General features: G+C 32.3%; 3 protein-coding genes across 3 annotated transcripts in view; 1 reads left to right on the forward strand and 2 right to left on the reverse strand.

Moving 5' to 3' along the window:
• Iml1 (GATOR complex protein Iml1) overlaps positions 1-15,835 on the reverse strand; it is an 18,116-nt gene extending 2,281 nt beyond the window's left edge. The window contains exons 1-22 of the mRNA XM_013326503.1: positions 15,409-15,835; positions 15,197-15,337; positions 14,833-15,002; positions 14,429-14,695; positions 13,692-13,834; positions 13,245-13,432; positions 12,344-12,821; positions 11,718-11,866; positions 11,234-11,434; positions 10,828-10,980; positions 9,819-10,025; positions 8,406-8,420; positions 7,174-7,391; positions 6,557-6,765; positions 6,015-6,189; positions 5,353-5,550; positions 3,821-3,901; positions 2,261-2,343; positions 686-757; positions 355-553; positions 170-275; positions 7-98 (exon numbers count right to left, since the gene is read on the reverse strand). Coding sequence (XP_013181957.1) covers positions 7-98; positions 170-275; positions 355-553; positions 686-757; positions 2,261-2,343; positions 3,821-3,901; positions 5,353-5,550; positions 6,015-6,189; positions 6,557-6,765; positions 7,174-7,391; positions 8,406-8,420; positions 9,819-10,025; positions 10,828-10,980; positions 11,234-11,434; positions 11,718-11,866; positions 12,344-12,821; positions 13,245-13,432; positions 13,692-13,834; positions 14,429-14,695; positions 14,833-15,002; positions 15,197-15,337; positions 15,409-15,451 — 3,588 coding nt within the window. The 5' untranslated portion in view covers positions 15,452-15,835. The remainder of the gene's footprint in view (positions 1-6; positions 99-169; positions 276-354; positions 554-685; positions 758-2,260; positions 2,344-3,820; positions 3,902-5,352; positions 5,551-6,014; positions 6,190-6,556; positions 6,766-7,173; positions 7,392-8,405; positions 8,421-9,818; positions 10,026-10,827; positions 10,981-11,233; positions 11,435-11,717; positions 11,867-12,343; positions 12,822-13,244; positions 13,433-13,691; positions 13,835-14,428; positions 14,696-14,832; positions 15,003-15,196; positions 15,338-15,408) is intronic.
• A 182-nt stretch (positions 15,836-16,017) lies between these two features.
• On the forward strand, positions 16,018-17,690 carry slv (sugar transporter SWEET1). The gene is made up of 5 exons (XM_013326968.1): positions 16,018-16,233; positions 16,308-16,385; positions 16,459-16,685; positions 16,773-16,948; positions 17,176-17,690. Exons 1-5 carry the CDS (start codon positions 16,157-16,159, stop codon positions 17,281-17,283), a joined length of 666 nt encoding a protein of 221 aa, XP_013182422.1. The 5' UTR covers positions 16,018-16,156; the 3' UTR covers positions 17,284-17,690.
• A 2,463-nt stretch (positions 17,691-20,153) lies between these two features.
• On the reverse strand, positions 20,154-24,159 carry LOC106128213 (uncharacterized). The gene is made up of 6 exons (XM_013326504.1): positions 24,082-24,159; positions 22,928-23,110; positions 22,389-22,644; positions 21,834-22,131; positions 20,375-21,548; positions 20,154-20,170 (listed from the first exon to the last, which is right to left on the reverse strand). The coding sequence occupies exons 1-6, from the start codon at positions 24,119-24,121 to the stop codon at positions 20,154-20,156; spliced, it is 1,968 nt and encodes a 655-aa protein (XP_013181958.1). The 5' UTR covers positions 24,122-24,159.
• Positions 24,160-25,904: the final 1,745 nt, after the last annotated feature.

The following is a 25,904-nucleotide window of genomic DNA, read 5'->3' on the forward strand; positions in this document are numbered from 1 at the left end:
CCCCGCCAGTGGAGACCGCGGACCCAACACCTCCACTTCCATCCATTCGTTCTCGAAGCTCTGCAGGTCGCCCAGCGGCTTCACGTAGTCACTTAGCTCTGACAATTATCAAAATAGGTTAACCGTGACCTTAAAAACTCTAATCTGAATGTATCTTATTACAAATTACCTTTCTCTTTCCTCTGCGGTAGAATATGGTACATATAGTAACCGACTACGAATCGTTTTGTCGTGTCACCGGAAGCATGACAAATCATCTTCTCTTGTAACATTCTCTGTAAGGAAAATTAAAATTATTGTAACAATTTCTTGATACCTTCACGTTCCAAGTTGATTTATTTATCGTTCGTTTACCTCCATAATTGTGGTTGCTTTTTCATATGTCATAGAATCCATGTTGGCCTGCAGCCAGTGTATAGCGTAAATTGAGACGAAGGCATGCGATGGCAGGCTGACTGTCTGCTGCAGGAAGCCCACGCCCAGTGTCGGGTGTCTCATACGCTCTATTATCTCAGATAGACTGGCGTTTGCTTTCAGCTTTGGCTCTATCACTCTGAAAGTTATTATTTTAATGACAGTTGATTCAACCTCCGATACACTGGGATTATTATGTGAAGAAACATTATTATTGTGATAACTAAATCAATAGTAAAATAAAATAACAAGTGACATTGTGTAAACTCACCCATCATCATACGTGTCTTCAGTTTCCCCTGTCTGTGATTGTGTCCGCTCGAGTACAGTTTTAGCAGCCGCCCTGTAATACACAGCTTGTCTTTCAGTGTAATAATTAAGTCACAACGTTTAACTATGCATAAGCTATACGCATGCCAAGATCGAAAAGCGCGAAATCAAAATCAATGTAGATGGCATTAGGAAGAAGCAAAGAATAATTTAATAAAATAGGAGTAAAATTAGGTTCACGTATTTATCATTGTTTGATTAAATTTATTTAGGCAATTATATTATAATTTTGTGATCATCTAAATTAATTTATTGCTGGAAGGAGAGTTCACACACAGCACAGCGCGCACATGCCTTCGAGCCGCCAAGATATGTGAAATTAATAATACGTGAACCTCATTGGATGTTAAATGGGATGTAAAAGCATGTATACTTACTTGTTGCATTGGCTAGTGTTTAGTGACTTAGTAGGTGATACTTGCTGCAATGAAACATTCGAAAAGGATAAGAAAATAAGCAACCGATAGATAAAGGGAGTAGCAAGCGTTGAAACAGAAAATGATAGCAGACAGTTGATATAGTAATTTTAAAGTTTTACAATCTGTAACATGAGAAAAGCATAATAATTAATTTTGGGACTGTGTCAAAATTCTAAATAATGAGAAATAAAAGTGCATCTATGCGGGCAACACTGCAAAAAAGGGCAGTTGAAAGTATTTTACGTTAAGTTATTATATTAAAATTTCTAATATGATAAGTAATAATCGTTAATCTAAAAAAAATTGTTGTAATTTAATAACTACAATAATAATTCATTTGATTATATTCTATTTAAACTGCTTTTTATAAGAAATTTTACAAATATGAAAGACTAAAGACCTGTGAAAGACTAGAGAGCGCAATAGCAAAAGCGAAAAGTCAAAACCAAAAACCAAACGCAACACCATAGAGTGAGAAAGAGAACAAAGATAAGCGACTTGAAATAATTTATACGTATTTAATGTACTGGAAATGTCATCATTAGCAAAGTCTTGTAAAAATAAACATTGGAATGTATTTTTTTATTCTTCGTATAAATTATTCCATAATTCTGGGCGTATTTGTATCGAACGCACAAGTTTATAAATTTTAAGAAATGTTATATAAGCTGTTTTCTGATGACATTTTTGTACAAATGTTTTGGCAGTGGAAATTTATTTGTCAGACTAGTGCGAGCGATACGTATAGTGCGACAAACTTATCTGACCCTGTGAACTGCTATCGCGGTTGGTTCAGTCAGAAATAATGTAATACCTTACTTAAAATGGACACGAGACAAGAGAACAAGAGTCTTGTCCCACCTTTTTGACGTCGACAGACATCACTAAAGATTTATCGTCATTTGTTTCGCTAACTGCGGGTTTTAACTCCAGTTTCAGTTATTTTAATACATATTGTCGTCTCTGTTTTATCAAAGAGTGTGTAAGAGACGACAATATATTAAAATAAGTGTAGCGCTGTAAAGTTCTAGGGTTATGTCCACCGGGTGAGATAAGTTTGTCAGTCTAAGCGTGTAATACATGTCACGTATACTGACATGGCCTCCATCCGGAGCCTCGGCCGGTCGGGCAGTCGGGTGCTGCCGACGCGCTCCCTGAAGGGCGAACTCACACCGCCCTGCTACACCACACAACACGCACCATTACTTAACAACACGCACTTACGCCCTTCATTAACAACCTAGTCGAACACTTACAGAAGTAGGCCTTTAAATTATAGAGATATTTAAATGTTTACTATTTGAAGGAAATTTAAAAACATTAAAGGCTTACCTTTGCATTCAAATCTATACCTTAAACAAATCACAACAAAGTCTAATTTCGTCATCCAACGATTACAAAGGTGCATTTGTTGACGACACATAACTACTTAAGTTTAACCTAAATTACGACACTACTGTATAAAGCTAGCAAACAAGTACAAAGTAAAGAAGTGCGGTCCGTGCATTTGCTTAATTTATATTTAAGCGGTGCTATGTACGCATGTCACTAGAGTATAGGATAGCATATCAAATCTAATTAGTTTTTTCGTGAAGATGATAGACGTAAAAGCTTAAAGGCCTTTACAATTGAAAACTACAGTAACAAAAAGTTCATTTTAATAAGAAATTCGGTTAGTCTTTATGCAAGAGGAATAGGGTTGAAAATTAAACCGCTGCCTTTGTAAATCTCATAGTGATGTTTTGGTAAGCTACTTGAGCTGTCATTAATGATATTATGCCATTAAAAATGTGTGAACGCCTTATTAGTTGAGAAAAAAAAACTACATGCGACAGCAAACTTAGCCTACGCCGACCTTAACAACCTCCTGAAACAACTACAAATGTTAAACTCTACTCCGATAATGGCTGAAATTGAATAGTCAATAACTGGCAACTTAAAAAGAAAATATGATCCAATAGAAGCTTTGAATAATTTTTTGCTATTACGATTTAACTAATAATAAAACTTTCTATGTAATGGAGGTAAAATTACTTGAAATAAACTTATATCTTTTCTTTCATATATGTACTTCTGGTGGAAATTATTATCTATTGTATATAAATATTTTTATTTTCTTTCATGTTTTCATATTCACAGAATCGATAAATCTTTTTTATTATTTTTATAGGAAATTCTAAATTATTTAGCTTTCGAAGTGAGCAGTGTTTTTGATACGCAGATTTGTAAAATAAATAATAAAAAAGGAATCCTGAGCCGTTAGACTTAGTCAAACGACTATAACACAACGCGTCAGTTCTACCATACCGGACAATGCGATCTAATACATTTTGATACTTGTAAACACTTTTAAAAATGTAATTTGTAATGATGAAAAAAATCGCAATTTTGAATAGTCATCGTTGTCAATCTAATATCTACTATATGCAAAAAGTTACAAAGCAATTGTATAATATTCTAACACACATAGCATATTTGTATAGCTATATTACTTTTGTCTGTATTTCTCATAGCAGTATTTATTTAGGCAAATTAAACAAATAGGTATAAGGATCAAGAAGTTGAAATCTATTATAAGTGCACATAGTAGTATATTAGTTTGAATACGGTTGTGTACATGTCCAGTATAGCGAGTAGTTGTGTCGGCACGTGTGTACCTGCGCGTTCCGCGTCAGGATGGAAGTGGAGTGCCGGCGACGTGTGGGAGCCGCATCCGCCCCGCCCGCCGGCAGCGCCATCTGCAGCACACCCACTGTAGTCGCGCCAACATCCCACCAAACCCCCTTCGCCAACCCCCGCACGAACCTCCTTGCATTTCCCTCTCGTCTCACCTAACGCTTAACTAACACGATCTCGTATCTAACAATATGATAGTATCGATATTATATCCCCGGTGCAAACACAATGATATTGTTAAATGCAATGTAATATGCTGATACACTATTAAATCTGGCTGGGAAATTACGAGACAACCTAAATGTATTCGAAATAAAAATTTGTACAGTGTATGGCCGTATCTTATAAAAAATGTAAAAGAGAAGGCCTTTTTGCCCCACTCTGGGACATTATGTAAAGATTATCGTGAATCCAAGTTCACCCAAACAGGAAATCATACATTGTGTGCAAACAATCGGGCAAACAAACAAATGCACACATTCCATTTCAATATGACATAATATACATAAATTGACAATAAATATTTTTTTGTAAAGAATTATAACCCAATTTAATTAAGTATAAGATTTTAAAAACAGCATGTTTTTAAAAAAAAATTATAACTTAGAGTTAAATTAATTTACATACGAATCCAAAGCTTTATTATGTTTTTTAAAAGATTTATTATGATTTTGCTAAATTTGATAAAATAAAAATCGACTTAACTCGAAATAGCTGTTGAAAAATTAAGAGATAAATTACATCGTGAAGTACAGGATGTTTAAATAATCTTTGTATAATATAAAAAAATATATTGCGTTTATATTAACTCGTATATACCTAATTTAAATAGTTTATTTCAAAAAATCTTATACTTAAAAAATTGGATTGGCGATAGATTTCCTTTGCCAGCGTAATTTCATGTTTGAGTTAGGTTAATTCAATAAATAAATTATTTATATTATTCAATATATTAGAGGTAAGTGTACGTTTTGTAACATGCTTTAATCATGCAGTGCAAAACTACGTGTTACATCTGTGCAATAAAACATGCTTATGTGAGTGTTATGCTGAAATATACAAGTGAGCAAACTGTAAACAATATCACATATTAATTAAAATATATGTACAGATAAGTAATATTTTTCAATACAAATTTATTAAAGCATTGATTTTTATTCAATTAAAGCATTTTTTTTTGCAAATAAAAGCTGTTTTTTACGACCAATCGATATTTATATAGATTGCGTGAAATTAAGCATAGAGAATTAATAATTCCGCATAATTTATGCTAGAATAAATACGTCATATGAAACATATTCAATTGCTTTGCCATAACTTTTTAATATTTATTTGATTACTGTTTTTTTATATATCAAATGCTGTGCCAAATTTAATTTATTAAATTGCAAAAATTAAGAGCTGTTTTCTTAAATTTGCTGAAATAACTTTTAAAAGTATAAAATTAATGCTAAAAATACTTTTAACTAATTATTTTACTTTTACTGTTCCAAATTATAGTACGATTACTCACCCTCTGTTTAATAGGTCGTTTGACTTTATTGAAGTATAATTCTGTCATTTTAAGAAATCCATCTGTCAGCTGGTCCAAATCGTGACGCGTGGGTGTTGGGTAGATGTCACAATGTGTGGATTCATCTTCCAGTATTTGTTTGGTGGCTGGATTTGTCAGCGGCAATAATAATGTCCTGAATCTCCAGTATTTTAATGACTGAAATTATTAAATTGTTAAATAATTATTTGCTTATTTTGTTATTTTTATGAGTATTTTCCATTCATGAAGTTTATGGTGGAGTTTGAATATTTGTATAACCGGTTGAAATTTTTATTTTTTACTTGTACTGTAAAATAAGAAACTTCCACACTGGCCATAATTAATTTAGTTTTCAAGGCAAAAAAAAGATGTTGGGCGTCGTTGAACACCTCGATGTTCCTGCTGCTCGTTTGCCCCCTTATCTTATAAAAAAATAAATAATTCATTGCAAAAATTAAGCTTTTATACAAACATATAATAACTTTGCACAAATAACACTCTTGTACAATTTTTTGCATAAATTGAACTTTTGCACATATTTGCACACATTGTACTTTTGTACAAAACATTAGCACAAATTGTACTTTTGTACAAAACATTTGCACAAATTGCACTTTTTTAATAATACAGCTTACCGTTACCTCTTCAAGTGCGAAGTCTGTGTCACCTCGGGTGCAGATGTAGTGGTCCATGTAGTTCCAGCTGTAGTTCTCTAGCTTTTCGGTAGTAAACGATACCCAGGACACCTCGTAGGTATCATGATACGGCGCATGGAAGCGATACCGGTAGTGGATATTGAACGGAGGATAGGGATGTCTGAAAACAACCGATCAAACATTTTATACACATAAAAGGTTATAATATTTATACACATAAAAGGTTTTTTTTTTTAATTACCAATACGATGATTTAGTAGCGAACAAGAGAGGACTATTAGTTGTACCAAAACCCAATAATACTAAATAATTTAAATTCAACAAATTAAAAACTTTGTCTGCCATCTGGCAGAAAGTTTTAATTTGTTGAATGTCAAAAATAAGGCTAGTTAATTTTGTGTATAAATAATAATTTATTTAGCTTAAAAACGAAGGGATGTAAAGAGTAAGTTGTTTATATAAAATGATGTAAGGACATCCTTAATTTAATTAAAAATGGTGTAAAAATTAGAAAAATCTTTTCTCACCTGGGTCGGTATCTAGTGACGGTAATTGTAGACCCGACTAGAGTGAGCTTGTGGAATATTCTACCAATAGAGAGCAGGTATCGTTTGGTGGGCGCGGAGTTGGCCGGCTTGCCGTACTGTGGAGCCACCTTCGACGGCGGCGGTGCTGGCGACGGACAGTGTGATTCTATCACATCGTTCTCGTTTACACCGACAATTAACTGGAAACCCTGAGAAAGTATTATATGTTTAGTATTTTTATATACATAGTACATGTAGATATTCAATTGTAAATGAAAAAAAAATATCATGGTTAGGTCTTTGAGTTACATCCATAGTAGTTGGTAGATTGGTATAGGTATTTTTATTACCGTTTTTGGTAACTTACAGCCATTACCAGACATTAATATGTGATTTAAACTGTCTATCTTGCTTCTTACTAGTATAAAATAGTCTTAGTAATATTATAAATACGAAAGGTTAGATGGATGTATGGATGTTTGTTACTGCTGCTAAAAGAACTAAACGGGTCACGTTGAAATTTGGCATATATGTAGAACATAGTCTGGACAACCCATGCGCTACTAATTAGAAAAAGAAAAGCTGGTTAGAAAGAATAAAAGCAAAAAATCACTCACTTGAGCCAATCTCTGTGAGACAAGTTCCTTAAACACCTCGTTGGTTGTAAGCGGTTTCTTGTAGATGGCGCGGTTCTGTGCGAAGTCTGCATTGACGTCATCGGGCAACAAGTTATAGTCTGACACGAGATAGTCGTTCTGCAGAGATCTCTTGTCCGGGAAGTAATCCGTGGTGATGGGAAGACACGCCGGTATGGTCAGGGACTTCCAATCTACGCCTGTTTGTAATTTTAATTGTTTTTCTTAGTATATTTGTACGTAAATAAGGAGTTTGTGAGTTTTCCATACGTACAATGGTTAAAAATACTATTTTCATAAATACTTTTTGTTATTTGTATATACATTTTTAGTTAGTAATTTAAGGGTGCATCTTCATAGTAAGTAATGCAGATGAAAAAATAATTTGTGGTCATTTAAAATACTATATATACCAAATTTCCCATATTATGTCTATGTAAAAATTAAATCGAATAATTACAGTTAAGCATATTATAAAAATAAATTTAAACAACTTAATATGGATATGCAAAAATCTTGAAATTAAAACTGCCTTATATTTTTTCCAACAAAATTAAAATCTACGTCATAAAATATAAGTATTAAAAAATAATATTTATCAAGTATATATAACAAGCAAGAAATAACATGCGATATCGTATAAAAGCCGAGCAAAGAAATTTTAAGAGGCATATCCATACTAATCACATCGTTGTTACGTTCAGCTAATACTCTACAATAATTATAGACAAACGAAAACTACAAAGCACTCAACATTTCAAGACACGGTCCTGGCACAAGTTAAAGCGTGTGAAAAAATTAAATGATTGCGTTCGATTCCCGTGTATAAAATAATTACAGACCTATTGGATTTGACCTACAAATAAACTACGAAGCTATGTTATTTTTTAGTGTCCGACCGAAACAAGATTTTTTTTTACCTCGAAAATTTAATTATAAAATCAATGATAAACTCTTTTAGATAATTTTATTAGTGACTAACACTAAAAAATATATACTATTTAATATATGCTAGACTTTTAGAGTAGATACAGTTTTATATATGTATTGTAACCGGCCAATACTATTATATTTTGGTAGGAATTGTTCGAAATCAAATCTTCGGTCTGACACTAATATTACAACACCCCCGCAAATTCTATACTTATAATAAATAAAGAGGGCTTCGCCGCAATTGCTACATAATGCAAATCCATTTAATTGTTATATCAAACCTATTTCTTGGTTCGCTTAACGCCGCAATCGTTCCCACGCGAATGAAGACATACAATGCGACGATTTCATGAAACATTAAAAATGATATGAATGTTTAATAAAACATGATAAAAAAAATATTATACACATATAAGTCATTGCCTTTTAAAAGCTAAAAAAAAACATCATAAGAAATGAGACGAATAAACAAGTGCAGCCGCAAGACGTATAAGCTCTATGTTATATTACTAAAGAAAAAAAATGCTAGATATATACTTCTGCTATAACATATTATTTTCCTTGTATGAGTAATAGTCTATTTATCTAAGCAAGCCTGATTGTTACATTAAAAGCTGGAGTCATAAACTTTTATGATAAAAGTATATACAGAAAACTAAGAAAAAGTAACATAAATTACACACAGAGGGATGTGCAGTGCTGTGCGATGGATTATATATAAATACTAGCGGACCCGACAGACGTTGTCCTGTCTACACGTCTTTAATTTGAATATTATTTAAAATTTGACACTGCGATGGTAGCGCCGTCTGTCGGATCCAATGTAAAACATTCCAAAATCAACAACTACTAATAAATTAAAAATTAATTAAAAAAACATTGTCCAGCGCACAAAATTGTGAATCTAAACCATTCCCAGGTCCCCATGAACACACACAAAAAAATCATCAAAATCTGTCCAGTTGTTTGAGAGAAGTTCAGTGACATACACTCTCACAGAAGAATTATATATATAAAGATAGAATACAGCACACATACATTTTACATACTATGTTAAAAAAGTAAATTCCTATAGCAATAGTAAATTAAATTAAATAAAATTGTTAAATGTAAAATTTTTATGCCAAAACGAAGTTTAATGCATATTTTCTAGTTTACTTTTCGTTTTGTTAATTTTGTTTCTTTAAAACCGGAGTAAAGTACTCTGGGTGAAATAATGGCATGAATAAAACGAAATAACTAGAAAATTTTAGACAACTATGATACAAATTTTTGAGCTATAATTTTGGTTATAAGTATATTAATTGTCAATAACATGCGTATGTATAAATGTACGTATGGATGATTCAAGAAAATCGTGCCAGGACCAAGCAAAAGAAAACATTGAAATGTGATGCTTGTCAACAGTTTGTGACCCCTGGTTAACATGATATGAATAGATGGAAATGTTATTGTGTTACAGACGTACAGGTCCTTTCTAGTGCTGTTAGTTAAGATTTAAACATTGATAATATATAAGGAAAATATACAGAAACAAAATCAATTTAGAAACTATAAAATAAAAATCACGTGATCAAATTTAAAACTAATTTACAATCAATCTATAATACAAATATTTCTAACCTAACCATAAAAATGCTTGATATAAAATAATAAATGCGTTTTTGAGAGTGATATAAGTTTACAGTACCAACCTGTAGTTAGCGCCGGAGTCCACTCTTGCTCGCCCGTAGCTCCCCACAATAGTGCGAGGGAGGCGTTATTGGTTGTTGAGGGCGTGGTGGTTATAGCCATCCCGCTCGCTCCTGTGCCCATCCCGCTCGCACTCAGTACGCTCGTGCCCAACACGCCGAGCGCGCCCGACGCGCTAATCATGCGCTTACGACTACTCATTATGTTACCTATATCATATACCCCGGTCAAAATAAATATTGAAGCTATGATAATTCGCATACACCTAAAAATTGGTAGGAATATTCAGAATATCATTATATGTGAACATTAAAAATTTCCCATCTCGCATTTGATTTTTTTTTTATTTTATTGGAATAAACGACATCTACAGGATCATGGTCTTTTTTGCATAAATTCCTTATGCGAAATTACAACAGCCTTTTCCTTATTATATTATTGTTATTATTTTTAGTTAATTAAAAATCCTGATAGGTAATGTTATGATTTACAACTCGGTCTAACATAATTTTTTCATAAAATTTATCGTTTCGTCAAAAAACCCATATTTGGGACAATTGACCTTGATATTTTTTCCAAATGCGTGATCGATCACTTCATGGTTCACATATAATAGTATTTCAAAAATCCCTATCAAATTTTAGCTCTATGCGAATTATTGTAGTTTCACCCCTTAATTTTGTTTGATTTGACTCAACTAATAATTAAAGTTAATTTGAGACAAAATATTTTTATGACATCTCAAACATTTTTTTCTTAATATTGATTTAAATATCAGTCTTCATGAAATTCCAATGCCTTTATTTCTCTATCTTAATTAAAGCAATTTATATTATATCGTGTTTATTCAGTTAAATTCATAAAAGATATCCGAGAATTAAAAAAAAAAAAGAAATTATGCTAAGATTAAATTTAAAATACAATAAAAATCCTTAACCGTAATTTATACAACACAAGTGAAATAAATCTACTTATGAGACCCGTTACCTTTTTATAATATAAATATCTTACCATCGACTTGATATACAGGATGATTGTTGTTCATAATGGATGTACCAGTATCTTTGGTAATATTGTCGCAACAATCGTCGTCATTCCTGGAGGCGGGCTCGCCGGCGGGCCGCGCTTGGTAATGATGTTGCTGGATTAGAACACCTTTTGGACCTAAAAAAAATATATAAAAGTTTAACAAATTAATAGAGAAAAGCAATACGAAATCTAAATAATTAAAAAATATATCATGCGAATATTTAGATGTATGGATGGATGGATGTTTGTCACAAGGTATCTCTAGAACGGGTAAAAGGATCTCGATGAAAATTGGCATTGATGTGGAACATAGTCTGGAAGAATTAAGTTTTATTTTTTATTTTTGTGCGAGGGAATCGCAGGCAACAGCCAGTAATAGGATAAATACCTTTTGGGAAGATATGAGTCCATCTTCTCCTGTTACTTGTTAATTTAACTTTAACATGTGAGGGATCAAACGGGTTGATCAGAGCTCTGCCGGTGCGTATCACCGGTTTGTTGGAAGATATGGAACTACGAGGTGACAAACGATTGATGGAACTAGGAGAATCAGTCGTATCGCTTGTAGATTCAAGTCCGCCGTATTTATCTGTAAAAAGTTAGACATTTTTTATCTTTATTTTTCGTAATAGATGGATACTTGTCAGAAATTTTGAGACATCCTATATATCAATTAACAATCTAAGGTTTAAAGCTAAAACATTAGATTGCTAATTGCAAGCGAATCGAGTTTCTTTTATGTCGTGCATATTTTTTTTTCAATGGTAAAACAAGCATCCAATTCATATAAAGTCAAATCCCAGTCTACACTCATCCTAAGTTATTTTGGAAATTCAGTGGTAACAAAAAAGTTAATATATTGTAATACATACTTCCTCCAGTCAACATATCACCGAGGCTATGATGTATATCTGGGTCAGACATTTTTCTCTGATGCATTACCGAAGTGGGCGGACTTTTACGGCTTATCTCAAGACCGGCAACAGAAGTCTTCTTTGTGCGTGTATGTACTCTTTGAACACTGTGTAAAAAAATTGTTACTTAAAAATGTATAAAAGAAAAAGTATATTAATTTCATCTTATATTAGTTAATTTTACATATATTTAATCCAACAATGCTATGCAAAAATGGAACAAATTATTAAAAAGGAACACCAAATATTTAAATGACAATGTTACAAACAAGTGTTATTTGACAATGTTACAAATGAATGAATATTAAATGACAATGTTAGAAACGAATGTTATTTGACAATGTTCCAAACGAATGTTATTTGACAATATTACAAATAATTGCATCTTAAATGACAATGTTACAAACAAATTAACTTTTATTTTTTGCTATTTTATATAGCAAAAGAATAAAAAAAGCCTAAACAATTTAATTTAACGATATTATTTGTGGTAAATTAAATCGAGATCTCTTTTGCCAATTTGGTACCAAATTAGGTACCAGAACATGTCAACATAATGTATTTGTAAAACATACATAACTCACCATGTACTATGTGCTGGTGGCAATTGAAATATTTGTGCATCATACGCATCGTAATCAAATATAGAATTATGCATATATTCATCCTCTTTAACCAATTTCCCTTTCACTTCATCTTCATACATCTTTTTTAAAGGCTCTTGACTCATTCTCGGTGGCAACTTTATTCTCGGTATAAAATTTGAATAAGCAACTTTCTTATTAGTCGAATAAAATGATAAATTAATCCAATGAGGCATTGAATAATCATCTATTGAGTTAACACCGCTATCTTTGTTGTGAAACTTTAACAATGGTACGGCATGTAGCGGTTGTTCACCTACACACACTAAGTCACTGCCTACACCATTATCGATAATTCTTTGTTTTGTCACATTCGTTAGTTCCCGGTCGACTTCAAATACTCCAACACCGGGAGTTATTACTACGCTCAGCTGGCCAGTCCTATCAAAGCATCTGTCCAAATAGTGTTTCTCAAATACTGAAATCATAATAAACACACATAAATAAATGATAGTTATGTACATTTTAAGCAATGTATTAAATTCCTGAATGTTAAACTCCTTACTAGATATAACAATGATTATTATGACACACACACTAAGTTCTGACTTGTGAATTAATAAAATTTTACGGAGAAAACTATCTAACATCAAAGCATTATGAAATGTTCATGATGCCAAATATTGTTCCTAAATTTAAAAATATCGGTCTAAATTTGTTATACAAAATGTTTTTGGATAATCCTACAAATATTACAATGGGAATGTTTAGATGGATGTTTGTTACAAGGAATCTGCGGAATAGCTGAACGGATTTCAATAAAATTGGAACTTTATATAGAACATATTCTTGAAGAACTCGGAAGAGACAGCTAGTATATCTATATGTAAATAAAACTTGCCATTCAAACTCATATTCAACACTTCAAGGAAATTCCCTTGAGCTGCAGTGGAATTGATGGCAGTAGGTATCTCCATGTTGGCTCTCTCATGGTACTGGAGAACTATTTTCTGGTAATCTGTAAAAAGTCTTCTTAACTGGAGCAATACATTTGACCAGTCGTCATATCTCTCATTTTGTACTGCCACTCTGAAAATTGTTTCATAATTTATTTTTTAATTTAGTCATACTAATATTATAAATGTGAATGTTTAGATGGATAGATGGATGAATGGATGGATGTTTGTTTGAAGGTATCTCTGAAATGGCTCAATGGATCTTGATAAAATTTGGCACTGATATAGAACATAGTCTGGAAGAACACATGGGCTACTCCTTAAAACCCTTTCGGCTATTTCATTAAATTTTTCGTTGAACAATTAATGAATTGAAATGGAAAATTAATAACCTATAAAAATCTTCATAATATCTCCCCCTGTAGTCTTTCTGTAAGCATTCCTTCATGTGTTGTGGGAATTCTTCTAAGGATTTGGCTTTGTAGAATGTCCTAGAGAATAGGACTATTGTTACTTCATGATTACTGCCGTTTTTCTGAAAAAATTGATTAAATAGTTCTATAGTGATTTCAAGACTCATTGTAAAATATAAGATTTTACATGATGCAAGTTTAGATGGATGTATGTTTGTTACAAGATCTCTTCACAACTGCTGTATCGATCACGCTGAAATTTGGCATAGTTGTAGAACAAAGATTAGAAGAATACCTAGGCTATTTTTTAAGTTTTTTTTATAATTTAAATTTAATTTTTTATAGTTAGATACATGAATTTGTGATTTTTAACTACCTAATTAATGAATAAAAGGGAATATGCATGTACTTTTTTGCAAACGTTTTTTTCAGCAACAAGTCATACAAAATCATCCTTTTGTGAAGTGTCACATGCGGATTATTCCCATTTATTTAGTTATCAAAGGATCAAGGGTCACAGTTGTCATATAAGGTCAATTCAATAAACAAATAAACAGTATACATTAAACTTTGATAACATAAACGTGCATCATATGAATTAATAAATATTGTAGTTGAGAACTACATCAACACTAAAATACAAGAGTTTATTAAAATAATTTGAAATCTATATGAAAAATATATAGATACTATATAATGAACATTCATAAACATACCTTCCATTTTGCAAAAAGATCAGCGAGAAAACCATTGACCGCCTTTTCAAAGTATAAATCTCCATGAATGTCAAAATCCCACATTTCGGATGACATTTGTATGAACAAGTACACCATAGATGTTGAAGATCTAAACACAATCTTTGTGTCTTCAGTGATAACACCGCAGGCGACACGGTCACCTTGTGACCACATTTCATATACTTGACATCGAATAGCTCCTCCACAATATTCTATTTTCTTATTCAAATATACACATGTGTTCACCTTTAAGCAATAAATATAGTAGTAAGTATAAAATAGATGTTTCCAATGAATTATTCACACATCTTACAAAAAAAAAAGACATGACTTTTGGAACTCTTTTCATTGCATAGGTTGACATAAGTCCATCAGTAACTCACCAAATGATTTTTTAATCTCCACATTTCTGATCTGCCCATATACTGATCTTTAAAGGTAACTTCCACTGAATCTAATGCCACATCTGCTACATTTACAATGTTGACATACACATCAGCAAATGTCCTCAGTTGAAAAGTAGTTGCTATGCTTTGTTCCACACTTATAGTATCTGGAAGTTTGAATTGTATTTTTCATATAAATATCTGTATCCAAAAAATACTTTGAAACATTGAAAATTAGATTCCCTTTTGCTTAAGATCAATTTTATATAAATTTGGCATGATTTGATAATGTAATGTATTACCAAAATTGAAATTGGATATAAAACTATTATTAACCTTTCCTTTCCTTTCAAAAACTTACCTTTAACTGCCCGACTAGGCGCTTCCACCTTGGGCACTTGTAGGAGCAACCTGGGATAGTCATTTTCAGGATGATATATTTCAACAATATCCTTTTCTTTCAGTCCAGGATAATCTTTCAGATTAATTATTAAATCTTCAGCTGTAAATTATTATTAACAATGAATAATGGACTCTAAACATGAATAATATTTTTTTCTAAAACCAACTTACGGCTGAAACTAGATTGGTGGACAATAAGCTTGAAGAATTTCATGTTTATTTTATGCGTCTTCTCTAGCTGAACCAAAGCATCTTGGACTTTTTGACAGAAAGGTCTTTGTGCAGAGTTTACGTTTCCACTTAATCGCACTTCGCTTATTTATATCATTCATTTGAAGACCTCATTGAAAGAATGTAATTAATATGATTACAAATATTTAAAAACTAAAAAGTAATAAATAGGCAGCAGAAAACTCGAATAGAAACCAAAATTTCCACATTAAGTCACTAAGGCTTTAATACTAAAGAGTAAACTTAACCTAAAATTATCATTAACATTTTTTTAGCAAAGAAACAAACGTTACTGCTGAAATATACATATAAAAATCTAAAATATTATTTGCGTATTGATCAGTGATCAGATTGTGACATATATGATGTTTTATGTGACATGACATGATCGACAATTTGACATTCGTCGACAATTTGACAAAAAATGATTTGAGTTTGACAGTTATCGAATAGTTTATAAAACTTCAAGTTCGGAAATAAATACAAACTTAGAACTTTTACGTACTCTGTGGGCCAATGCAATAGAAGGAGAAATGAAAACGCGCGATGATAGAGTGAGGAGGCATGTCCAACATGAAACGTCATATAAAAAATTTCGTTCGAAGTTTAGCTAGCCTTGTGGAAAACAATTTGTTTGGACTTGCTTTCGTTTTTAAGTTAATTGGGTGATATTATAAATGAAAATATAATGAATTTATTCGAGTTAAAGGAGCCAATAGCGTATTTAGCTATTGTAACTACTATTTTGCAATTTTTATCGGGCATGTATGTAGCCATTGCAGTTTTTTATACCATTTTTATTTTTAATGAATGCAAGACAATTTAAATTACACTTTTAGCTTAGTCTGCAAGCAGTATGTCGTTAATAGAACTACTGCTGAGGCCTCTTCGTTTCCTTTTATTGCCGGCGTTTTATCGTAAGTTTTACTACATTGGAAATTTAATGCAATAATATTATTCTGATATTAATATATAATATTCATTACACAGGTGTGGGGTGTGGTTTCTATATGGATTGGCAAAACGCAACGATAAAATAGTTATAGTTAACACAGTTGGTCTCATGTTAATGATCTCATACACAACTGTATTTTATATATATACATTTAAAAAATCTGCTGTATTGAGACAGTGTACTTGTATCATTATTTTGTTCCTTATTTTATTAGGATATATTTCTGTTGAAGAAGATAACGAAAATCTTGTTATAAGACTTGGTATGTGTTAGTTTTTTTATAAATTATGTTTTAAAATTATTCAAGAAGCTGCTTAACTGTGTCATCAATAACTTTTATAATTTCCAGGTACGCTTGCCAGTTCCTTTACTCTTATAACAGTGGCTGCACCCATGAGCAAACTGTGGTATGTGATCAGAGTAAAAAGTACAGAATGTTTGCCATTCCCTATGATACTGATGTCCTTATTTGTATCAGCATTTTGGTACCTTTATGGTTATATAGACCAGGACCTATTCATAGCGGTAATAATTTTTAGTAAATATAACTTAAGTTTAAATGTTATTAACTCAAATCACTGTCTAAAATACTTACAAAGAACTTTTATTTTAAATGAAAAGACTGAAAATCTATAACTATGAAGACCATCAGTAAAACTACTAAGCGAAGCTTTTATTATAGATGTGATATTTATTTTTTTATGTCTATTTATATTTTATCCATGACCCAACAATGACCTTTTACCTTTCAGGGCCCAAATTTAATTGGTATGATTCTAGCATTGGCACAGCTAGCTCTGTTTGTAATATTTCCCAGCACATCCCATTCTTCTGTTCAATATAAAAGTATTATAGCTTAAAATTTTTCATAACACATTATTAACTAAAATTAAGTGTGTCTACCAAAAAGACAACAGAAGTAAGGTAAGTGCACCTACAAGTCTTGGCAGCACAAATTGTTTTTATAATCTACTTTTATGCTCATACTTAATTTTACAAACCCTGAAAAGGATTGATCTGACCTGATTTAAGCCTTATAAAATTAAGATTATATGGGGACCTCAAGCTTGGTAAAATTTACTTGATACAATATCTAAATAAAACCAGTATTTATTAGGTTGTGCTTCCCATTAAAATGTGTCTACCTCTTACAAACTTCATGTTTTGCACTGCTGTTAGTGCTTGTCCACATCTCCACGTCACGACGTCGTCAACGTATAACAGTGCCGTAACGTGGCACGCTAAGTTGACGTGAGGTGCAAATGTACAGTCAGCGTCATATAGATCGTCACAGACAAGATATGCAAATATATAGGTACATCAAAAGTAATCAATTATATCGGTACAACAAAAGTCCTCAAAATAATAGATACATTCACCCTGCTCAAATACATCGGTACATACACAGCGTCAAATATATGAGTACATGCAAGATGCTCATAAATATCGTAGCAGCCACAGCGTCATAAGTAACGAAGCAGTCAAGGTGCGCAAAAATATCGGTACATTTGACAAAATTGAACTCTATCTCTATATACTTGTGATACAATTTGGAATAAACTACTTCTGTTACATTCATTTGACACTTTGTATTAACATTATAGGTTGTCCGGAAAGTTCGGTCTGATTTTCGATATAAAGCTTACAATAGACTGTAGCTGAAGTGGATTCATTTTCGGATTTCCACCATTATCAAACGTCACAAAAATTTCTATATTGTGAATAATTTCATTTCATTGGTTGAGATAAAAACTAATTTTTAAAATTTTAGCCAAAAATAAAAGACGTTTTAGGTATAGAGTCGTATCAATATAATTTAAAAACATTTCCAAAAATTTAAGAGAACAGGGTTTCAATTTTCCTTATAAAGCGGCACGAACTTACTGGGCAACCAATATTTTTCTTCTCCTGTCATAACGCTTAAATATATTATAAAAGTTTGTCACGGATGTAGTGTATGCGTAAACGTAGTGTTGTTTGTCTCGAGCGTACACGCCATAAGTACATGCCGGAGAGAGGGGACGTCAGTCGATGTCAGACCTTTGAGCCGGCAACACGTGTCGGTACGTGAACGAGCCAAATATAGCACAACGAATGCTACAACGCCGAATATGACAGATACATAATAACTAATATCAAATTTTGCCTTGTCACAATATATACTAGTTTGGCGCAGTATTCTAGTATGTTTCCCGTAATATGTAAGTTTACCGGTTCGAATCTCAGGCTACTTTTTTTTTCATTTTATCAATCACGGGGTTATTTTTTCATAACCAGTAAAAATTTGGTAATGTAAAATTTTGCTCGACAATTTTTTTTTATAATTTTCGCTGTCGGGTAGAAAGAAATTTAAATAAAATTAACAACAATTAGGTCAGACCATCGCCGGTGAAGTGAGTGGGCGGAGCGTGGATTGTCTTTGCGGGTTTTAAGAATGGTACGCGCGGAAACTATACGTACAAGTGTTATCTACATATGTGTGCGCGCCCACGCACACTGGAATGTTTATTGCAATCGACCAAAAACTTGATGTAGTTTGGATATTGACATTCAGTTTTTTTTCTTTGTTTCTTAAATATAATCAGTATCAGTAAAAGGTAAAAGTAAAAGTGTTATTTTTACCGGTACAAGTTTAACAAACATGAGTAATAAACAAATTACATGTCAGTAGCATCGCTTTATCTCCCTCATTTTTGTTTGAAATAGAAAAGTACTTTAACGGTCAAACTCAGTCCAAGGCAATATCAAAAAGTACCTAATAACTACGGCGATAGAGTTTAATTACATGTGCTTCGATATTAAAATTAAAAAGTTAAAATATAAAAAAAAAAATAGTTGCTTGGGATTTGAACCGCCGAACTAACGTACCAACGGCGGCCAACGGTAAGGCCATGAGACCAAACTAGCATATATGATGACAAACTTAAATTTGATGTTGGTTTTATCTACCTAATATATGTCATCCGCGTCGAACACTTTTAGTAAATTTTGAAAAATGGTTTGATGCAAAGTGTCAAATGAATGTAACAGAAGTAGTTTATTCCAAATTGTATCACAAGTATATAGAGATAGAGTTCAATTTTGTCAAATGTACCGATATTTTTGCGCACCTTGACTGCTTCGTTACTTATGACGCTGTGGCTGCTACGATATTTATGAGCATCTTGCATGTACTCATATATTTGACGCTGTGTATGTACCGATGTATTTGAGCAGGGTGAATGTATCTATTATTTTGAGGACTTTTGTTGTACCGATATAATTGATTACTTTTGGTGTACCTATATATTTGCATATCTTGTCTGTGACGATCTATATGACGCTGACTGTACGTCAACGTAACTATAAATACAACGACGCAGCAAAAGACGTATTCTGCTTCAGTTATTGTTAAAAAGACGGAGAGAGAGGGGTTAAAAAAAAAGTAAAATAACAGTACTGGTTGCACAGATATCTTTCATTAGGCGTGACACGACGTTACCGTACCGTGTCACGTTACGTGACGTGGAGATGCGGACAGGCTCTTACTATGAAGATGTTAAATGGAAGGCATCTCTCATTTGTTCCTATTGACAAAGCTCTACTATAAATAGTTATTAAACTAATTTTTCACTTTTTACTCTTGTTATTTATTTAATGATTGAAATAAATGACAGCTAATGGTGTTTTTATATAGTGTTATATAGAAATTGGTTAGAATTTTATAGTACAAATAGTATTTTGTTCTCATTTACAAAGAATAATAACCTCAAAAGACAAATGCTTTATCAGTTCTTACGAAAATTGTTTTATTTTAGATGATAAACATCTCTGCCATTGTATTAATATAATAGATTATTCGAGTGAGATTTAAAGTGTAAGTGAGTAAATTATATTAGTATTATAATACTATGAATGTATAAAAAATAAACAAAATAAAAGAGTGAAGATATCTTTTATGTTTTTTATTACACGCTTGATCTTTTTTACACACGCAATATGACCTGTCGTTTGGTTTCTTGACACAATTCCCTCTGGTGTTATAAGCCGATATAGTTTCTATTGGTCCTACAATGCTTATTTCGTTACCATCTCTCATTAAATTCGCTTCGAACGCTACGTCACCCGGCACAAATAAAAAAGCTACAATGTAAAATGTTCTTCCATCGTCAACATAAAAATGATGTCTTAAAACCGTTTTTAACTTTAGATTTTCGCATAGCATGCAATAATCCGTTTCTATTGTCTTCGTTATGTTTTGTATATAGGACACGGCTAGATCTAGACTTTTTTGCACGTACGGGTCACTCTCGTTTGCTTTGACCATGTTGTGACAGCTGCACCATTTGTCAGTAACACCGGCGTCGGCGCATGTCCTATTCACTGGTTTTTCGTAAAATAAACTTGAACAATTTAAACACGCCTCAGAGGGCATAATCTCAACAGAATCGTTTGACAGCTTCAATATATTTGACATAGTTAAATGAAAATCATACGGCGTAGTCAATCTATCTTGATTAGTTTTTAAATTATTGTATTCATTGAAATATAATTCTTGAAATCTATATGGCACATGCATGAAGAACATGGGTAGTCGTTCTTCATAATAAGACTCTATGGGTAATCTCATCTCGCCGTATCTTATTCCATGATCACTTAGAAATATAATGAAGGTATTGTTAAGTGCACTACTCTGTACTAGTCTATCAAAGAAGTGTACCATGTCCTTATCAATAAGTGCCGGCTTATTATCAAAATTATGACTGAAAGAGTTCAGCCAAAACATGCCAAAAAAGTTAACATCGTCATACGTATTTACAAAATCTATAGCGTAATCTAATAGATGTAACGCTGAAGGTCGTCTTCCTGTGCAAATATAATTCCCGCTTTTTTCCTCTCCGGTTAGGAAAAATGGCCGAGTATAGTGGTGTGTCGGTGTTACATTAAATCCTTTGTATCGTGAAAAAGTATCAGGTAGATTTAAGTATTCTTCACCATAAGCAGTGACGTAGCCTGCTTCTTCAAATTTATGCCACATCATAAAGTCGTTGCAGTACGTCATGCCTTTTGCACAAGCCTTGTATACTGAAGACATTTTCTTCCCAGTTAAAACGGCCATTATATTTGGAAATGTGTTAAAGCCCACCTGAAAAATTTAATCCATTTTAATTATATCTAAAATTAATTAGAAAAAATATTGTCTATGACGTATATGTAAGTTTATTCGGAGTGTTTTATTATATCTTTAATGAAGCAATAAGAGTTTAATAGATAAGGCTTTGAAACTTATTTTGACTACGTACTTTATCATACGAAGCGGGCGTCGGCAAGTAACCGATTAGTTAGGTCATTATACTCATTTGTTTGAATTTTTTATTGCATTAATCATTAACTATCGAGTAAGAAAACGCAAAAGTAAAATGTCCTTTACCTTTTGATATCCTCTGAAATCTAGCCATTTATGCTTGTGGAAGTGGGTAACGGTTTGAGGCATGGTAGCGTACGCTCTCGCCCGTGACATCGTGTCCATACCAACTATTAAAACATTCCACGACTCTTCATTTTCATTGCTTATCTTTTCCAATGTATTTAATTTCTTAAGTAAAAGGTACGCATCTTCGTAGATGTCGATATGTTTTGCTCCTGAATTAATTTTACAATTTACAGTGAGAACTTCTTGTTCCAAGTCTATTATTGTTCCCGTTTTAAAAGTCTTACACGTTGAATATCTGCAAAAAATATTAAATTTGTTACGACCGGTAACTTGTACGTTAATATTAGTCGACGATATCAACAGCGTTGAATAATAATTTTCGTTTAATTGTATAAAGCCTAGAATAGTGTTGAAACTAACCGATAACCTCTCGATAAAGTTCTTTGGTTTAGCTTTTGCTATTGAACCTTATATATGCTGCTCTTAAATATGTGGGTATTGCAGCAAGTCTAGAAGATTCGATTATAATAAGAAACTTTAACATATTCTTACGTAATTTCAGTGTCCTCCTTTCCTGGCTCGGTAGATCTATAAGCGAATTTGTAACAACAGTTGAAAGGTTTTCCTTTACTATAACGCTTCATTGTGTGATATTGTATGTCGAATTTGATTTTATTGTCAGCTATTTTATTTACGAATACACCTCGGTCTCCACAAGTCTTCTTTTTATATTCAGCTTCTTTAAATTTCAATGTTTTTGAAAAATTTGGTATCACACATCCTGCCGTATTGAGTATATAATCTGTATCTAAAATAAAAATAGAAAAATAAATAAAAATTCACCATATCCTCTAATCTAATGTATCTTTTGTTCAAAATGTCAAATTAAGCACATATTAAATACCTTGTCTACAAGCCGCTACGTAACTCATGCTACGACGTAGTAGGCATACGAAATTGATAAATAATAAAAGTAATTAACGGATTACGTTCGATTTCATATTGTATAGGTAGGTTTATATCGAACAATAAATAAAAACGGATATTTGATGATGGTAAAAATAATTTTGAAATAAAAAAAAAAAACATACCATTATAAGTCTGAATCGTTGTTTTCAAATCAAATATTGGCTTTTCTATCTCGTAAAAATTAATTAAATTGAACATATTGTAGTAAAATATAAATATGACCATGCCAATGATCAACGCTGATGTAGTGACAGCCTTATGTAAGTTTACAATGCATGAGGTAGGTTTCTTCATCCTTAGAGGTACTGAAATGAAAACATAGATTAAAAAAAATCACATATTACTAATTTATGCTATTTTTCGAAAACCTAATAAGTTTGAATGTATTTGTCTAATTTTTAATTATCATATGATGCGCAATGTATCGTGTAGAGCACTTTATAAACCCTTCATATCAAGAAATGCACATATAGACCGGAACCCAGGTGGCCTACTGACAATTACCTTGTCAAACGTAAATATTGATATTATTTTATTCTATAGTCTACAAATATCGTTATCGCCATAATAGCATACATTGTGTGCAGGATGTTTATTTGATAATGACACGCTCTATAACAGTAGATATTATTCCATAGTTTCACAATTGTATATTCCAGGGGTGGCCAACTTGATTAGAACATAGGTCTATTTTTTGTCGACGAAACCCACCATCGAAACCCCACATTTTAAATGAAACACCACAGGTCAGTACACAATTATGTAGTAATTTTAGGTTTCGGTACATCGACGGGAAATAACCAAGCCTTTAGTCACTTTATTTTCTGGTTGACTGTCTGTCAAGAAGGGTATTTATTTTACTGAAAGGGATATAATAAACTAACAAATATTCTTGTATAAGTGTAAGTATTGCGTCTGAGAATCATCTGTTACGGTATATTTTATGTATTATGTATGTGCATTGCTATGAATGACGTGACTAATAGTCGCGACCGACACCCCTGGTCTATACGTATGATAAAAAAGCATTAATATGCCTCGTTTAAGTAAGCGTCAGTGTTTTCGTTACTTTATGAGGGGTGAACCCTTCAATCTTCTATATCATGGGGGTTTCAGGGGTTTTCGGTTGCTATTTTACAACAGTAATTAATAACAAATACACAGTTAAACACTAATGCACACTAATTATACGAAAATATTTAACACTATCCTATTTAATTGTATCTTAATTTTAGCTTATTTTAATCAGTTTAATGATGGCATTATGCGTACTCACATCGGTTGTCTGTCCACATATATCGAATAGTATGATTCATATCACTTTGTAATACTTCACGGGTATACAATTAAGAAATGATTGATTGCAATGACAAAGTTTATATATAAACGTTTAGTGTACAATTATTTTTATGTATAAATTACGTTATCTCAGATTTAATTAAATGTTTATATTGATAATATCATTAAGTGGATATAGTTATTTGCAAATTGTGATTTGTCGATAAAACAATAATGGTTTTACATATGTATTAGTGATATCATTGTTCGTTACTTTGTCTATTTGCGAATTAATCGTAACTTAGATAAAAATAAATAAGCTCTTTACATAGATACGGTTATTTTAAGCGGAGTCGCGAGCGACAGCCAGTATTGAATATTATAAATATTATAATAGTATATATAATATATAAATAATAACCCACAACGTTATAAAATGTGAATGTTTGTATGTTTGTTACCAGGTATAACTAGAACCAGCAAACTAATAATTTACAGAACGAAGTTACGGAGAACAGTTTATTATAATTTAACACAACATTATTATGTATAGCTAGAAATTAATTTCAAATAACGTATCCATTTAGGTAATTGAAAATGAGACTGTATTCAATTACATTTTCAATCCATTACACTAGAGACAATATGGACGGAGTAAGGAGTGCCCGTAATAGAATAGCGAGGTTGAGGCACTGACGTAAACATCAATCTAACTAATATTATGGGAATGTTTGGATGTATGGATGTTTGTTAGAAGGTATCTCCGGAACGTCTGGATGGATCTCGCTAAATTTGGTATAGATATACAGCTTAGTCTGTAAGAACACATAAGCTACTAATTAAGTTATTTTTAATTCCGCGTGGACGGGGTTGCGGGCTACAGCTAGTGGATTAATACAATGACGATGTGTAAAACGTATCTTGTTTCCAATTATAAGGTGCTGACACCTTTATTGGGATCAAGGGCAATCTTCTAGATGAATTAACTCGCGTTATTGTTATTAATTAACAACATCATTGGCATAAACTAATATATAAACGACTAAAAACCTTACGTATGTTCGTCTGGTGACGGCACCGACTAGTTTCGTGGCCATCGGGGGTCCTTCATAAGGGTGATAAGGTCTGGTATTATGTCGTGGACGGGCCCAGTCGCTCAATTGGAGTGAGAAATAATGACTCACGAAAGTTTGGATAATCATTCGAATAAAATGTACATTTAAAATTTGGCGCACTTATTCTTAAATTGCTATAATTTTTTTTCTTAATACTGATAGATTACTCATCGAATTTATCCTTTTTATCATACGTAAATGTTTTCATTTTTCTTTGAAATGGTAAATATTTAGCATAAAGACTGTGTCATATGACAAGTTTAACCGCAAACATACACATTATTATGACGATCACATGGAATTCACATTGTTCACTGCGATACGAGTTAACTCGAACTACACTCATTTGGAACTGTTAACAAACGCAAATGGGATATGGTATTACATAAACATATCAATGTTTAATACTATACAAAGAATGAAATTAGACTGCAAAATAAATGCCTTAGCGGACCTATTGATGAAAAGGTTACAGGACATTCCTGAACTGGATTAGAGAAAAATGCTTGGGTAAATCATAGTGAGTCACTACAGTAAATGTTCAGAGCCTCTTTTGGGGTTCACAAGAGAGCATAGACTTTTATATCGGTCTCTCTATGAATTTTACTATGTATCATGACAAAGCGAAGATAAAATTTTATCTATGAATTTTACAATGTATTATGACAAAGCTAAGATAAAAAAAATATTCAGACAATTATTTGGT

Source organism: Papilio xuthus, unplaced genomic scaffold (genome assembly GCF_000836235.2).
Source record: "Papilio xuthus unplaced genomic scaffold, Pxut_1.1 DF828780.1, whole genome shotgun sequence".
In the NCBI taxonomy this organism is placed as follows: Eukaryota; Metazoa; Arthropoda; class Insecta; order Lepidoptera; family Papilionidae; genus Papilio; species Papilio xuthus.